The sequence below is a fragment of the Etheostoma spectabile genome, chromosome 18, assembly GCF_008692095.1.
Source record: "Etheostoma spectabile isolate EspeVRDwgs_2016 chromosome 18, UIUC_Espe_1.0, whole genome shotgun sequence".
NCBI classification, from domain to species: Eukaryota; Metazoa; Chordata; class Actinopteri; order Perciformes; family Percidae; genus Etheostoma; species Etheostoma spectabile.
In genome coordinates this window covers 6502206-6518134 of record NC_045750.1, presented here as the reverse complement: position 1 = coordinate 6518134, position 15929 = coordinate 6502206, and the positions used below count along the sequence as shown (strand labels likewise).

The 15929-nt window shown below is 40.2% G+C and overlaps 1 protein-coding gene across 10 annotated transcripts in view; it reads right to left on the bottom strand.

Annotated features, from left to right (window-relative positions):
- ryr3 (ryanodine receptor 3) overlaps positions 1-15929 on the bottom strand; it is a 125400-nt gene that overhangs the window by 68680 nt on the left and 40791 nt on the right. For all 10 annotated transcript variants that reach the window (XM_032542632.1, XM_032542634.1, XM_032542637.1 and 7 more), the window contains 16 exons: positions 15210-15366; positions 12830-12994; positions 11293-11414; positions 10988-11165; positions 9837-9972; positions 7356-7451; positions 7113-7231; positions 5687-5820; positions 5168-5409; positions 4013-4205; positions 3291-3507; positions 2695-2799; positions 1772-1875; positions 1261-1344; positions 745-904; positions 390-534 (listed from right to left, as the gene is read on the bottom strand). In XM_032542632.1, the coding sequence (XP_032398523.1) occupies positions 390-534; positions 745-904; positions 1261-1344; positions 1772-1875; positions 2695-2799; positions 3291-3507; positions 4013-4205; positions 5168-5409; positions 5687-5820; positions 7113-7231; positions 7356-7451; positions 9837-9972; positions 10988-11165; positions 11293-11414; positions 12830-12994; positions 15210-15366 (2357 nt within the window). The remainder of the gene's footprint in view (positions 1-389; positions 535-744; positions 905-1260; positions 1345-1771; positions 1876-2694; positions 2800-3290; positions 3508-4012; positions 4206-5167; positions 5410-5686; positions 5821-7112; positions 7232-7355; positions 7452-9836; positions 9973-10987; positions 11166-11292; positions 11415-12829; positions 12995-15209; positions 15367-15929) is intronic.

Genomic DNA, 15929 nt, shown 5'->3' with positions numbered 1-15929 from the left:
CATGTGAATTTAGGTCAAAATATCTCTGTAACACTGGTTCCCAACAGTTTAAATAGCTGTTTTAATAAAAAACATTATTTGCCAAAATATCCCATTGTGAATACTATATTCCTGTTTGAGTTGACACTTAAGGTCCATGTATGTAGGACTGGACTTTTTCTGCAAATCCCCACTTCTAAAATGTTAACTAGAATACAGCCGTGCTTGCACATGATTATACGACGTATTCTTAACTGGTGAAATTATTGTATACAGATTTCATTGACCCTGAACAGTCAGTAAGCCTAAATTGTAGTTGGTCCTGTAAAATTTTAACTTGGCTAAAAACATTAAACCAGGATTTATAAGGAATTTGTGTGGCCTAAACTGTGTCAGTAACATGTTCTTACACTCCTGGTCTGGGGGGTCAATGTCATATCCATATCCAACCATGGTCCTGATGGCCTCTCTCAGACTGTCTCTGTTAGATTTCTTTGTGCGCTCGTCCAGTAAAGCGTAGGGCACCAGACGAGGATTACGCCTGCTCTTTAAATCCTGATACAAAAAGAAGAAAAGACGTGCTAAAACATACTTATATAATAGAGGAAACATGCAAGTAGGATAAAGACAAGCATGTGATACAAATACTGTTACAGTAAAAATCTCCAATAAAATATCTAATTTATTAATAACTAGACTCTAATTTAAAGCCCATACTAGTGTACTGCCAGTTCATTTTTAAAGGAAAGGAATATTGACTTTTACCTGCTGGATGCCATAGGTCCATCCTTGTTTAATTCTGTCTTTGGCCCACACATTGTGTGCATTCTCGGCCAGTTTATCAACTAGAACCTCCTGACCTGCAGTCAGTTTCACTTCAGAGAGGTCCAGTGGCGCAGGCTTATAACCATTAGACATCATGTAGCTGCAAACAACAATACAAACACTTGAGCATTTTATGAAAACCATGTTCCCATTTCCCAAAACACTCAAACAAACTTTTTACAATCTAGTAACCAAACCAGATGTACAACAATCAGACATTACAGATGGAAGAATTCAATATTCAATCCACAATTAAAGAATGAGTGTATTCAGGACTCTTTTTTCCAAAATGTACTGCTATTATCAACATCAGTAAATCTGACAATCGTATTGCTACACGGACATTCCATATCATCTAGACTAACTGATTAACATCATGTAGCATACAGAAAAATGCATCCTATTTGTTTGTGATAGTCAAGAGAGTGTCATAAGAAAAAAAAACTGCCAACTTACTCTTTGGGAAGTTTTATTTTCTTCAGATCGTCCTCAGCGTTAACGTAGACCTGGGAAACATGGCATCCAAGAGCCAACAGGGTCCTGAGGATGAAAGAGATATTTAAAGGAGCAGAGATGGAAACCATAACTGAGATCAATACTCAAGCCCCATTATATTTTGTTTCAACCTTACACTAGCAGAATCTATTGAGAAACTGCTACATTTTAACACAGCTCATTAGCCATTGATAAATCATAGTCAAATGATAATTAAATAGTGAATAGTAGCCGGATACGTCTGTGTGGATACATGGCAATTATTGAGCATGACTCAGTAACTCAGTAGTTGGCTCAAATAAGCTTTGGACCCAAGATTTCTTGCAAATCAAAACTGGAATTCACTCAGGAGATGCAAGTCATTACAAGCACTGCTTTAATTTGAACCTCAATCTGCTCTTGTGCAGCATTTCAGCACGGAGCATTTCCATAATTAGGTAATTGGATTATTTAGTGATCTGCCCAGCCATACTTAAGTGTTTCACTAGACATCTGCACGTTGTAGTTCCTTTCAGTTTCAGGCAGCTTGCTGAAATCCACAAGGCAAGGGTGCTGCCTCTTGTTGTCATCACGAACCTGAGGAGAAAACAATTGGTGTCAAATTTCATTCACAACCCTGTCCATCCATAACTGCAAAAAAAAAAGAAAAAAAAAAAAGGAAAATATGATTAAGCATGGCTCAATGCTCAGGAAAAAAAAAAAAAAGCTGGACTGCAGCCAAGCAGTCTTTAGTGGACATTGGCAGATGCATTTTTGTTTGTTTTCCACATAGACTAATTATAGCCTCTAGTGTAATTTTATTTTATTTAATAAAAGTAGATACAAGCCTTAATCAGCTCAGAAAAGACAGTCACACTAGCAAGCCAGTCAGAGAGAAATGTTCTGCTGCGTACAAACTCTCAATGACTCTTTCTCTAATAATCTTGTGTTATTCCATGGTTAAACAGAACTGAGGTGCGCAAAATTTTGTGTTGAGCCCTGGGATGGTTGTCGAGAAAACCAAAGGTAAATTGATCAGCATCTTTGACTGAAACTGGGTATTTTTGTAAAACAAATTGTTAAGATGAAAACAATTTCTTTATATGTTTTTTTTCCTTTCATTTTTCACCTGCCCTGAAGGCATGTAAATTCCCCAAAGATTTGATGGTTTTAATTGTCAGCATAATTTCTCTTTTATTCTATAGCTGTTTACTAACAGGCCAATATCAGTAAACCGAAGCAGCAGTCAACCCCAAACTGCTGCCATGTACATCAAAAGGACATGGATATTAGAGTTAATGAGCCATTAACATGCATTTTACTAGCGAGGGCTCATTTGACCTTTGTCAGCCACCTTTCCAAATATACCCAGGGTGTTTTTGTGTGTTGAATTCCGATGATGGATAGCAGCTTTACCTTGCCATAGGTCCAGCCCAGTTCAATCTTGTTCATCCCCCACAGTTCGTGGATGTTTTCTGCCAGCTTGTCCCGGACGTTGTCCAGGTGAGGGGGAAGAACAATCTGCAAAGAGAGAGAGGGGGAACAGATGGTACAGTTGGATGATGAAAAGATGCCAACAAATAAATTCCTCCTGACTTTGCAAGTATTAGAATTCTGACGACTGTAGAAAGTTTTCCTTTATTTTGGCTTTGTTAAACCAAGGTTTTAGGTCTGCATTTGTGCTTCAGGACCACTGGTCAAACACTGAATAATACATAACTGAATTAATCTCATTGGAGAGATTCCTGAAAACCCCCAGGGATTCAAATACGCATGAGATTTATTTAATTCAAATTCAATTCAGGAAGTGGATTTTCTTCAGAATTTCAACGCTGAACATACTTTTCTACAAGAATGTAATCTCAATGATCTAAATAATAACCACAAATAAATGTGCTATATGTATTACTTCTCATTTTTAAAATACACATACATAATATTAATTAATTCTTTTGCTGTTTTTTGAATTTACTGATGCAAAAGTAATATTTCCCTGATGGTACTATCCTCACCTGGCTGGTGTCAACAGGAGTGGGGATGAAGGAGGCCTGAGAGAGGAACTTGGTGGTTCCCAGCAGGTCACGGACCCCATCATGGTCCCTCTTGTACTCCTTCACAGGCTCTACATGCATCTTCTCTTTTGGCAACAACGCCTCGTAGCATGGAGAGTAACCAGCGGGTGGCAGGAACTTAAAATCTCCATGGCGTCCACCCAACAAGAAGCGGGCCCTTAAATGAGAAGACACATAAAATTGCAGGATGTTAAGTAATAATATTCTGACTCTAAACTTCACAATAGGTATTTTAAGAGTTTCTTTCTACTTTCAATTTCAAAACCAACATTGTTTTACTGAATTACAATTGAGTAAACAGCACTCCACATCTCTGGCATTGCATAATACCAGAGCTGTAATTTAACCATCTTGTCATAAACATCTCTGCCAGAAATGCATTTTGTACGTAGTGTCAATATAATCCGAGTTTTAGGAAAATTGTGGCTTTTAAGGAAAGGCATCAGTTTTCTTTGTGTGGTTGTTGCTGATCAGACAGGAGGCCAATTGAGTAAATTTACATTTTAAACAACATCATTAATCTATATTTAAAGTGGCCATAGGCTGAGAAGCTCTAATTGCATCTCAAGTAGAAAAACAGCGCCAGCAAAGAATAAAAACAAGCCATTCTATTGGGATTGCAACATTTTTTTCATTTCCTAATTATAAATGTGGCGCCTCACTTGACACCGGCAGAGAAGCTGACGACGGGGAAGAATAATCCGTCAGTGTTGAAGTCCTCGAACATGCCCTGGACAGGTTGCCCATTGATCCTGAAGGACATGCTGGGAGCGCCCAAATCTAGACAGCAGCTGACCACATCGTCTGAGTTCAGCAGGTGCTGGTTAATGGAGGCCACAGCCCTCGGGACTCGGCCTAGACAACATCGGGCAGAGAAGGAGAGGGAGGATGGATGGCTGTTACAGCAACAAAGTTATTACGAATGTAGGTCAGGATGATGGGCGGGCAGGAGAGAGGGGAGCAGAGAGGAAGAGAGATGTGTGATGAGTGCATTTTAAGGGATGATATGAAATGGGTTAGAGGAGGTGATGGGTAGATTTGGAAGGGAAGAGAGGGGAAATATGTGTTATGCTTTTAGGATGAGAGCAGAGAAGAGGGGGTATTCAAGGACTCACAGCCTCTAAGTATCAAGTTGACAGTTGGCTATACGAATTCAAACTACTGACGAGTCATACCTGCATATCTGCAATTAGCTAGCCTTCACTTTTGCCGTGTGTTTGCAACTTGAAAATGTTAGGCATGTGTATTACGTTCCTTAGGGAAGGTCTAAGGTGGAGGTTTTATGCAGGAATTTTATATCACTGTCAGTGCTCTGGCTTTGTCCTGAATGAAAAAATGAAACGATTAACCTTCAGAGAAGTAGAGAGGCGACAGCCGGCTTCGGCATTATTGACATTAAGTTCTGTCGAGGCAAAGTCCTTCCAAATCCACAAGACTTGTTCTTTTTGTACTGTACTGCCATACTACCATACTGCCTTGAAATTACTTCACACAAATTAGCATAAAAAGATGTTTACCAGTTTATATTATATCAAATAGACAAAACACATCCAAGTAAAAAGTAACAGTAGAATTTCAACCATAGCTGCTTAAATGTTTAAAAGAAAGATAATTTTAACATATTTACAAAAAAAGAACTAAAAAAAACATTATTTCTAAAGAGTTTAACACTTACAATATTAGCTGATCTGCTTCATCAGAAAACGTCTAAATTTGGCATCAATTATAGCAAGAAGCCGATTTTAAAAATATATGTGAAGGGCCTATACGTAAAAGCACTGGGACTCAGTGGTGCTGGTCTTATATAAAATGCCTACCTGACCAGAGATGAAGTCCATCAAAGCTGTAAGAGTAGAGGTCATCCCCGACACCGTTGCCACCCCATCCCTCTCCTCCACCGGGGTACGGAGCGTAGCCTTTAGTGTTAGCCCAACCTACCCTCAGGTGGGTCGGCTCTCCGGTTACAAAGTGGTCCACCTGGTCGGTCACCAGCTCAAAATACCACTTCTTATACTGAGCTGAACCTTCAGCCACGCCCAAGAAAATGTTTGGCCTCATACTGGAGGTGAGAAGAGAGGAAGAAGCCACATTTTCTGATTAAGCACTAAGTAGTGGCTGCAAAACTTCCTACCATCAACCCATCCAAAACATCACCCGGCTGCTGGGAGAACATCTTGACACAATAAGGCACAAACATCTAAATAAATATAACCATATTTTTTTAACCAGTTATGATGATGACGTTTGAGCCGTTTGAGCCCATAAACACTTATTCACATAAATTATTCACAAGTTAATGAATATAATTGTTACGAATTTTTTTCTCTTTTTTTAACCTCTGAACATCATTGACCAGTCGAGTCTGAAGCAGCAGGTCCCTCTTTGGAAGCAGGTTGTCACAGATCAGATTTTGATTGGTTCTCACTGCCACCCCGTTACAAACACAGAGGGAACACAGGACATCCAGAATCTACAAGAGAGGAAAAGATAACACTTAGTGTAAGCCGTTTTTTATTGCTCTCCTTTGTTTTTTTAAAGCGTTGCACAACTTCTCACCTAACTAAGATTAGATTCCACACCTTGCTTTTCAGTTAAATTATCAGGTGTTCACTCAGATTCTCTTGTGGTAAATGCACACTCTATAAAGGGCCCTCAAGTCAACACAGCCATAGACTTCCACCTGCCACTCATGAAATGACAGCTGTTGTTTACGAGGATGCCCTTTCATGCCTAGTACAATTTACAGGGTAAATATTAAGTGGCTGTGACATTTGAACACAGCATGTAAACACATGGTAGGAATGTCAACAAACACAAGAATGTTGTTAGGCATCACTCCTCATGACAAAGTTTTAAATGTTTCTAGTTCTAACTTGTTAGCTTGACTTTTGTTCAAAAGTGAATGATATTATTATTATTATTATTATTATTATTATTATTATGTTTTGTTAGTTTATCATGCTTGTCATGGCATACCATCGTCCTGTTGTTAAAGCTCTTATATTATGCTCATTTTCAGGTTCATATTTGTGTTTAAAGGTTATATCAGAAAAGGGTTACATGGTTTCATTTTCAAAAAAACTCCATGTTTTTGTTTTACTGCCCATTGATGCAGCTCCTCTTTTCACCCTGTGTGTTGAGCTCTCTGTTTTACCTACAGAGTGAGGCCTCTCACTTCTATTCCATCTTTGTTGGACTCGCACATGTGTAGTATCTAGGTCAGCACTACCAGCCAGTCAGATGCAGACCATGAGGGCGTGCCACGCTAGCAGCTAGGCGAGCATTTTAACGTGTGTTACAAAAGGACACACGTTTGTCACGAAAGTAAAGGCTGGACTACAGTAGAGCTGTTTGGAGCAGTTTGTGAACAGTGTTTTCTGTTGGAGATGGTATGTCCCTTTGGGGTGGACTTTGGGCTTTTTCACTTTAAAAAAACAACTACATGCACACAACAACAAAAATTAACATTAACATCGAGCTCAAAGCACAGCTGTGACTAATGAAAGCTTGCCCAAGTTTAAAAACACACAAAATTGTGGCCAAAGATGTCTACATATTTTAATCCATTCAAAAGATATATTTTTTTCTGCTGTGTTATGAGCTTGAAACAGCCTAATTTGCTGCTAGAGTGGCTATATTTTTTGTTTTGTTATTATTGACAGTATCACACTGGGTCAAAGTTTAACAGCCCTACTTACTTATACTGTACATGAGTTATATGGGTTCAAACCAGGAGGCAACTGGTGTCATGTTAATGCCCACCTTGTGGTTGCGTCCATGTTTGTAGAGCAAAGAGATGATGGATTTAATGTGACCTCTCTGAATGATGTTCAGAGCCTCCGGACTTTCTACCAAGATACAGTGGAGGACTTCCAGGATCCCTGAGAGGTAAGACAAAATACTTGTCATTATCAGAGCAAATTTACATTAAATAGACCACATCTTAGCATAAGTAGAGTAAGTTTTCTGTGAAATCCTTTAAGGGTTTGGCATTTCCCATAATACCTGATGAAGATTCCAGTCTCTCCAGTTTGCTGATCAACCAGTCCAATTTGCGGGAAAACTGGGTGCAGTTGTTTCTGTTCCCACGAATCAGTGCGGCTAAACAAAAGATAAAGTTTCCACAGGGTTTAATGAAAATATAAACACAGTTCACAAAAGACATGAATCAAATAGATCCAAGCAGCTGACCTGTAGATAAGTGAATGTTACAGACAGAATGACTTATAATGAAAAGAGATTCACTATGTTCCTGTAAACATCCTCGGTAGAGGTAGATGTTAAAATTCTATCAATCTGACACACCTGACACCTGCTATCATGAAGTTTTCCTGAGAGAAAATACATGGGACGGATTTTGAAGCGACTGTGAAGTCAGGCACTCTATGTTCTATAAGAAGTTGAGGTGCGGCACCCGGTTAGCTCAGTTGGTGGAGAGGGCGCCCATGTATGGGGGTTTGCTCCTCGGTGCAGCGGGCCCGGGTTCGGCTCCGACCTGCGGCCCTTTGCTGCGTGTCATTCCCCCTCTCTTTCCCCTTTCATGTCTCTCTTGTGCCCTTTATCTGCCACCATGGTGACATTAACAGGTTTTTTCAGATTTTTCACCATTAGGATTTAGGGACACTAGACTGATAATTACCATGAAACAATTTTATACCACTCTCTAATCTCTTATAATTCTGTATAATTCAGGAAAGCTATTGTTCAATATGAACACATGGATAGAGCCAAGCCACGAGGCAAGGGCAACGATGTTCAGTCTGAGCTTTGTGAATGTAAAATTAAAAGACAGAGACCGAGAGGAGAACCTACAGTCTACACAGACTTCAGACTTCAAAGAACGGTTACATAAGCATGCACTATAATAAGTAATATAGAAAGCCACCACTAATTACCATCAATTAAGTAGGACAGACAAAGCTTTTAGTAATAATAATACTTACATAATTTCAATTCCGATATTAAAGAAACATTTGTAAAAAAAAAAAAAGTTTGTGCGTTGAATCCAACATCAACAGCACCACGTCTTTAAAATCTTTTTTGCTCACATTTTGTCATGTTTTGCACATGGAATAAATTGATTATTTTTGCATCTGAAGAGCCTCCTCAAATCTTTTACTATGGGATTAAAAGCCCATGTAATTCATCATGCATACCTATTGTACACAATTTATAATACTGCATACTAGTAACTTAACACCTGAAAATCTTGTTTTAACTGACTTCCAGTGGATAAATGTCTCATCTGCTGCAGTGATGTGCAGGTGTACAATTCATACAAACCGTTTATAATGCACAATGAAATGTCATAAAGAGGCAACTACCTTGTCAACTACAGTGCAAGGTACTACTGGAGAAACACACCTAATGATTTAGCACCATGGGTGAATTTGATACACATCCTCATCATTAAACAGATAAGTTGACCACCTTGACTCAACTAATTTAATTTAATTTATACTGTTTATTGATCCCCAGTAAGTCAAAGTCAAAGTCAGCTTTATTGTCAATTTCTTCACATGTCAAAACATACAAAGAAATCGAAATTGCGTTTCCCTCTATCCCACGGTGACAACAAGACATTTTAACCAATTTGGTCCACAGACAAACATAACATTCAAGTAAGGAAATTACAATTACAACTAACTAGGTGTGCTCCTTTATAATAGACTGGCTGAGTTACTATGGGAAGGAGTGGCGGTCAGGACATGCACAATTCATCATGCAAAAGTCTCTTGGCCAGACTGCCTTCACATCCTTGGGAGTGACCTCTCTGAGGGCAAGACTGGAGCGTACTCCGAAGAATGTATTTGTGTGTTAAATGTGGGAGTACATGCTGGGGAAGTGAATAATATAAGGGTAGTCAAGGTGAGCAGAGGGGAAGCTGTTGATGGGAAAGGTACTATGACAGCAAAACAAACAAACCCAAGAAAAAGTTGTCCAAAATAAAAAACATTTTCAGGGTCAAAGCTTTAGCATTCATGACTCAACACAGGCCCCAAGAGGACAGGATAATGCCAGCACCTGTGATGGCTGGCTTTTTGTTAATGATGCAATTACTTCAAATATGCAGCTCAATGCTTCATAATGTGCTGCTGACACTTATCTCAGAGAACGATGTGACCTAAATGAAAGGCAGAGCTGATTATCAAAGAAGAATCCAAGAAGCATTCTCTCTCCCCACTCCCTTGTCACAAATAATTACAAATGAATGTCCCATAAAAGATGTCACCAGCTGTGAACTCCAAATGTCGCATAGATGAAAACAATGGTAGGGTGGAGGGAGTTTTTTGAGGAAAAAGGAAGGAAGGAGAAGAGGAAGAACTGGTGAGATAAAAAGTGTAGAGTGTAGAGTGTAAAGTATAAAGGAGAGGAGGAGGATTTGGTGAAGACACTGTGGAAGATTAATACAGCGTTTCTACTCAGGGTCAACAGTTGACAAGAGATGTGGATGGTTCTTGTGATTCATCACTCAGGCCCGCTTACCCAAGAGTTCATAGAGGAGGTTGAGAATGTCCTTCCATGCTGCGCCCGCCTCCTCCCCAGCAACCTCTCCAAAATGGGCAGAACTGTTGTACAGGTTCATCCGGTCGATGCATTTGGACAAGAGGACCAGCATGCCCTAAGAAAAAGCAGGATCATTGCCATGAATAATCTGATTCACATCATTACACAGACAGTATATTCCTTTTTGTAACAATATGTAAAATGCATTTCTTAAACTTCACTAAATAGGGTTAACTAAAAATAGCTTTAAACGATTATTGACTATATATGAAGAAATTGTAAACAAACTCAAATAACACATCTATATAGGAGACTAATATTTTAAAGGAGCTTTCACACCGCTGTGCGTTAAAGCGTCTCCTCCAGTCATTTCCATGAGGGAAAGGCTGCAGAGGGAAAGAAGTTTTGATCACGGTGGTAGGGGTAATGAAGCGGTTGCCGCTCATGTGAACGTGAACAGAATCTGCTCCTCTGCCGCCAAGAGTTCACCTTGCTAAATGAGTGGCAGTAACTGCCAGGAACCACTTTTCAAAATGCTTTGCCTTTTTTTAGAAAATGCTTTTGCAGTTAGGCGGTTATAACACGGTGGTGTGAAATCATTAAGGAGTAAGAGATGCACAATTAGCTCCAAGTTAATTTTGATTACATTTTTTTTGGGGGGGGGGGGGGATTTTAGGCCTTTATTTGACAGGACAGTTGAATACATGAAAGGGGAAAGAGAGGGGAAATGACATGCAGCAAAGGGCTGCAGGTCGGAGTCGAACCCAAGCCCGCTGCGTAGAGGAGTAAAACTGAAAGCCTGTATATATACACCATATAATAAGTACCAACTGAGCTATCAAGGCGCTCTCATTTTGATTACTTAAACTCTCTGGTCTTACACTGACCCTAAGATTTAAAAAAACTAATATCATTAAAGTAGGGACAAAGAGAAACCTAGTTTCTATTTAGCCAGGGAAAAGTCTTATTGTAATTAAAAATATTTTTTTCCAGGCACCACCGGGGAGGATTTTGGGGCTTCAACATTGGGCCACAGGAGGTCCGACCAAGGACCTATGCTGCATATAATTCCCCGTCTCTCCACTGATTTCCTTCTCATCTCTCTACATCTCCACATCGTCCACTCTCACCTCCTCTTTGAAGAGGTCTTGACGTTTGATGAGTGAACGGAGAAGACACTGTTTCTCCTCGTGCTCCAGCTCTGAATCGGGCTGTTTAAAGTACTCAATCAGGTCGTTCAATGTCTGCAGCACCTCTTCAACATAACCGGCTACCATGGACTCACCCTCTGCAAGGCTGTCCAAAGCCCTGAGGGAAAGACAGGGAAGGCCAAGACTCAAGCTGTAAAACTTGAAATAGACCCAACAAGAATTAACATTGTGTGGATGTTTTGTCATTTTGTGAGACAGAAAAGATAGATAAGAATTGTCATTACTTGATAAAGTTGGCAAAGAGGAGTGTGGTGTTGCGGATGATGCGAGCAGCCCGAGACTCCTCATGCTGACAGCGCTGCAGGATAAGCCCATCGTCCATGTGGCCCTCAGAATGCAGGCACGCCTAGACAAGGCCAAAAACACATCAAATATGCATTTCATCATTACATGAGGACCAACACCATCAAATGTAAAAGGCATTAAAACAACCAGCCATAAGTCCAATCAGACTTTCGAAAATGAATCTGCACATTATTTATTACATATGTAAAACATAGTTATACATACACAATCAAAGACTTATTTACACAACTATAAAGTTAAAGCAGACACTCTTTAAGAAAAGCCTTTTACTGTATGTATGTAATGTATCAAGAGTCCTGCAGCTAGTGGTATTACACCACTATAGCCCAGTGAAACCTGACTCACTGTAATCAAACAGCATAATAGAGAAGAGGGAGGAGGTGTAAGTGGGGGGGTCTAAGTGTAGACTGACCATCACCTCCAACATGTCAGGTGGACTGGCATGCTGCCACAGCTACAGGGACTGCCTGGCGCCAGTTTGAGGTGGCGTCTGATGTCCCTGGAGGCGTGCATTGCAATGAGCTGCACTCATTTGCACCCCCCTTCCCCCCCACACCCCCACCCCCATCTCCCCCAAAACTAACTGTCACCCTCAACATGGCCAATTACCATGTTTTAATGGGTTGCATTATGGGTGCAAGATGGTTGAGTGTCAGGGTAAAAGAGTTGTGTCAAGAGTGTCCAGGGTAGACAATAATTTAAGGAGAGTGGAAAATAAATATTTGCCTGGGTGGGGTACGGGTTTAAATAGCCAACGCACTGGTTTGATTGGCTGTGATTTGCTACTGTGCACATGGGTTTCGAGGTGTTAGAGACGAGCTATGGCAGGCATTCAGGTTCTTACCGTAAACACATAGGTAGACACATGTCAGATACCAAATACAAAGTTATTTGTATCACTATGCACCAGTGCAATGATTGGGTCATAATTATGCAACGGCCATTTTCCCCTGTGAAGTATGATTTGCCTGCAATGTTCCCAAATGGTCCCAAAGACCACAATTTATTGGTAATTATAGGAATAAAAACCAGAGCTGTAATGAAACCAGAATATATCCAATATTAATATACTACACATCACAGTATGGCAAATGTATGCAAAATCTAAATAATAAACAAACTAATAATGTTTTTGCGGAAGTTGGATTGTTCTGTCAGATTAATTTTAAATTTTAGCTTGATGTCACCTGGCATTCTGATATTATCATTTCATCACTACACAATAGCACTGAAAATCAAGTCAATTTAACAATCTCGAACTACAGTCCAACCATTACAGTTTTTCTACTGTTAATTCTTTTACAAGAAGCTGCCTTCATCATAATAACGACACACCTTTTGATTAACCGTCTAACATTTAAAATACCATTGCTCATAATGTGAATAATTCAGTAAAATGTGACCTCTGGCCTGATTCCGTAAAATGGTCTTGAAGAAAAGTTTTATCCCATTTACCCTTCTTTTTGGGGTTCCTAGGCGAGATGATTTGGCATCAGGCGCCAGGTAAGAAAGCCACAGTCCCGTCGCCACATGCATGACGAAGCAGACAGAGTCCCCGTACTTGATCTCTGGTACTCCCATGCCTTCGATGTCCCTCTTTGGCCCGGTGTCACCCTTTTCCTGTTAACATTGAGAGGCACATAGCCACATAAATAAATATACAAACAGAGAAAAGCAGCACACACACACAACACACCGGCATAGAAATAAGACAAATGAAGATGTATTTTAAAAAGATGGTAATCAGAAAGGCAGTTTGAGGAGAGTGCATTCATTGGCCTGCCAGGAGGTTGCTGCTGGCCTCATTAGCTTTGCTACATTTCTGGCTCAGCAGAGATGGAGCGATGCTGCTGATTGCATCCGACAGCAAGTAGCGAGTAACATATTAACTCCAGTGTTCAACATTGCAGGGCATTGAACTTTTTAGGTACAGGAACCAAGTAGCCCCGGTTTGGGTGGAGGGTGGAGGCAGATGAGATTTTGAAATACAGAGAAAATAAGTTTTGATCTCTATTTATTTGTCCAAAGAAGCATAAATCCCCCAGTAACTATAAAATGCCTGTATGAATAGTGATTACAGAGGGCAATTCCACTGTTGACAGGAAAATTAGGCCTCCGCAGTGGACAGCACACAGGAGGATTTCACACTGCAGATAAAAGGATATCTACAGGGACACAATGGAACTCTGTGAAGGTGACTCATGGAATTGCATTAAATTGAGCTGATCTATATGACTGTAGCCATTTCACAAGGGTAATACTGTAGGATTAATTACACAACAAGCTAAGAATCCAGGATATCAGCTACAGTAAAGAAATTTTCACAAATTTCACCCCCGAGCAGTTGGGGGTTCAGTGCCTTGCTCAAGAGCACCTTGGCAGTGCCCAGGAGGTGAACTGGCACCTCTCCAGCTACCAGTCCACCACCATACTTTGACCCGTACGGTTCCCAACCCAACTCCCTACTGAATAAGCTACTGCCACCCCAATGTGAGGGAGTTTTAACACAAAAGCATACACATGAAAGCATTACCCTGTTGTATTAGGATCTAAAGTGTCCAGCTCTAACTTGAAACAAGACAGATTGAGGTAGAACCCCTGAAATTGTAAAACAAAAATAATAATAATTGCATTATTTAGCTCTAAAACAAGATTAGTAATCAAAGTCACTGGAAGACAATGGGACAGCAAAAACTAAAACATCTAAACTGCACAACTTACAAGTAACACCTCACTGAACAAATTGTATTTCAAGTAAGTTTACAGTTTCAGGGGTTCTACCTCAATCTGTCTTATTTCAAGTTGGAGCTGGACATTGTAGATCCTAATACAACAGGGTAATGCTTTCATGTGTATGCTTTTGTGTTAAAACTCCCTCACATTCAAGGATCTAGCTGAAATTTGTTAGCTGATATCCTGGATTCTTAGCTTGTTGTGTAATTAATCCTACATTATTACCGTTGTGACATGGCAACAGCCACATAAATCAGCTCAATGCCATGAGTCACCTTCACAGAGTACCATTGTGTCTCTGTTTATATCCTTTTATCTACCATAGGTACAGTGTGAAATCCTTCTGTGTGCTATCCACTGCAGAGGCCTAATTTTTCTGTCAACAGTGTGCAGGTGTTTTATGACTACTTGGGATTCATGTTTCTTTGGCGAAAAAAATATAGAAACTCTTTATTTTCTCTGTATTTCTAAAGCTCTTCTACCTCCACCCAAACCAGGTCCACTGTGCTCCTTTCTCACAGTTATATTTGGCATTAAGGCCTTATTTTTGGCATACACGCTATAAACAAAAGAACTGTAGAGCCCACGGATTGAGAGAGTTCAAAATAAAGTGTGGGATAAAAAAGGGTGGATAATTAGGGAAAGAAATAATCACAGGCAAATGAAAGAACACAAAGTAAGCATTCTAAAATCCCCAAATGCATCACAGTGAATTCCTATACTGCGGTGGTGATGGCAAATATCTCTAGATTCACAAATTGAAAATGGCGATATCCCAGCCAGTTGATGTTAGGTCAGTGGACAACATGAATGTTTCCTCCAACATTTACAGGGCTGTCTACTCAGCTGCTGTGAAAAGGTCACTTTATTGTGGCACGCCTTAAACTCATTAAGAGCTTACAGACTCCTTTCGGGAGTCTTTGATGAAGCAGTCATTTTGGGTCCTCTTTTGATGAGATAAATTGATTCAGAACATTTATTTTTACCAACACCCAGGACAGCTTTTAAATGGTGTAACTGCCTTGCTCAAATGGCTCATCAGAGCTGGTTGTAAAAATAGAAAAAAAATTCTTATGCTTATATAGGGATAGTGATCACTAACCTTGGAGGCCCTGAAGCAGAAGGCAGTGGACGTGGTGTCGGACTTGTCCCTGTCCTGCAGGACCAGTCCGCGGTCCTCAGTCAGGGCCAGGTAATGGCCAGTAGAGAGGTGGCGTAGTCGGAAGGCCTGACCCCAGCGGATGTGGCTACCGCTCCAGCTAAACACAGACTAATGGTGTCACAAATTTTGGATCCAACACGGGATTGTCTGTTTTCTTCAACAATGGAAACCTCAGTCTTGTTTACTTATTCCTTGTTCAGACAGTTGCTAAAGTGAATGACAATGTTGCTAGCTTTAAATGTAAATGGACTGCATTTAAATAGTGCTTTTGTAGTCTTAACGACGACTCAAAGCACTTTTACATAGTACAGGAACCATTCACCATTCACACACATTCGTACACTGTGGCCAAGGCTGCCGTACAAGGTGCCACCTCCTCATAAGATAAACATTCACACGCATTAACAGTCCGATGGCGCAGCATCGGGGGCAACTCAGGGTTCAGTGTCTTGCTCAAGGACACTTCAACGTGGGACTGCAGGGCCAGAGATCAAACCACCAACCTTACTTTGAGCCACAGCCACCCCTTAAGTTTCAGACTTATGTAGGAAAATGTCTTCTGTGGCTGCTTACATTTACCAACATTCAATATTTTTATATGTATGGCTTATTTTGTTAAATGAAAAAAAGGAGTTTGTACAAATTAACAAACACAAAAAA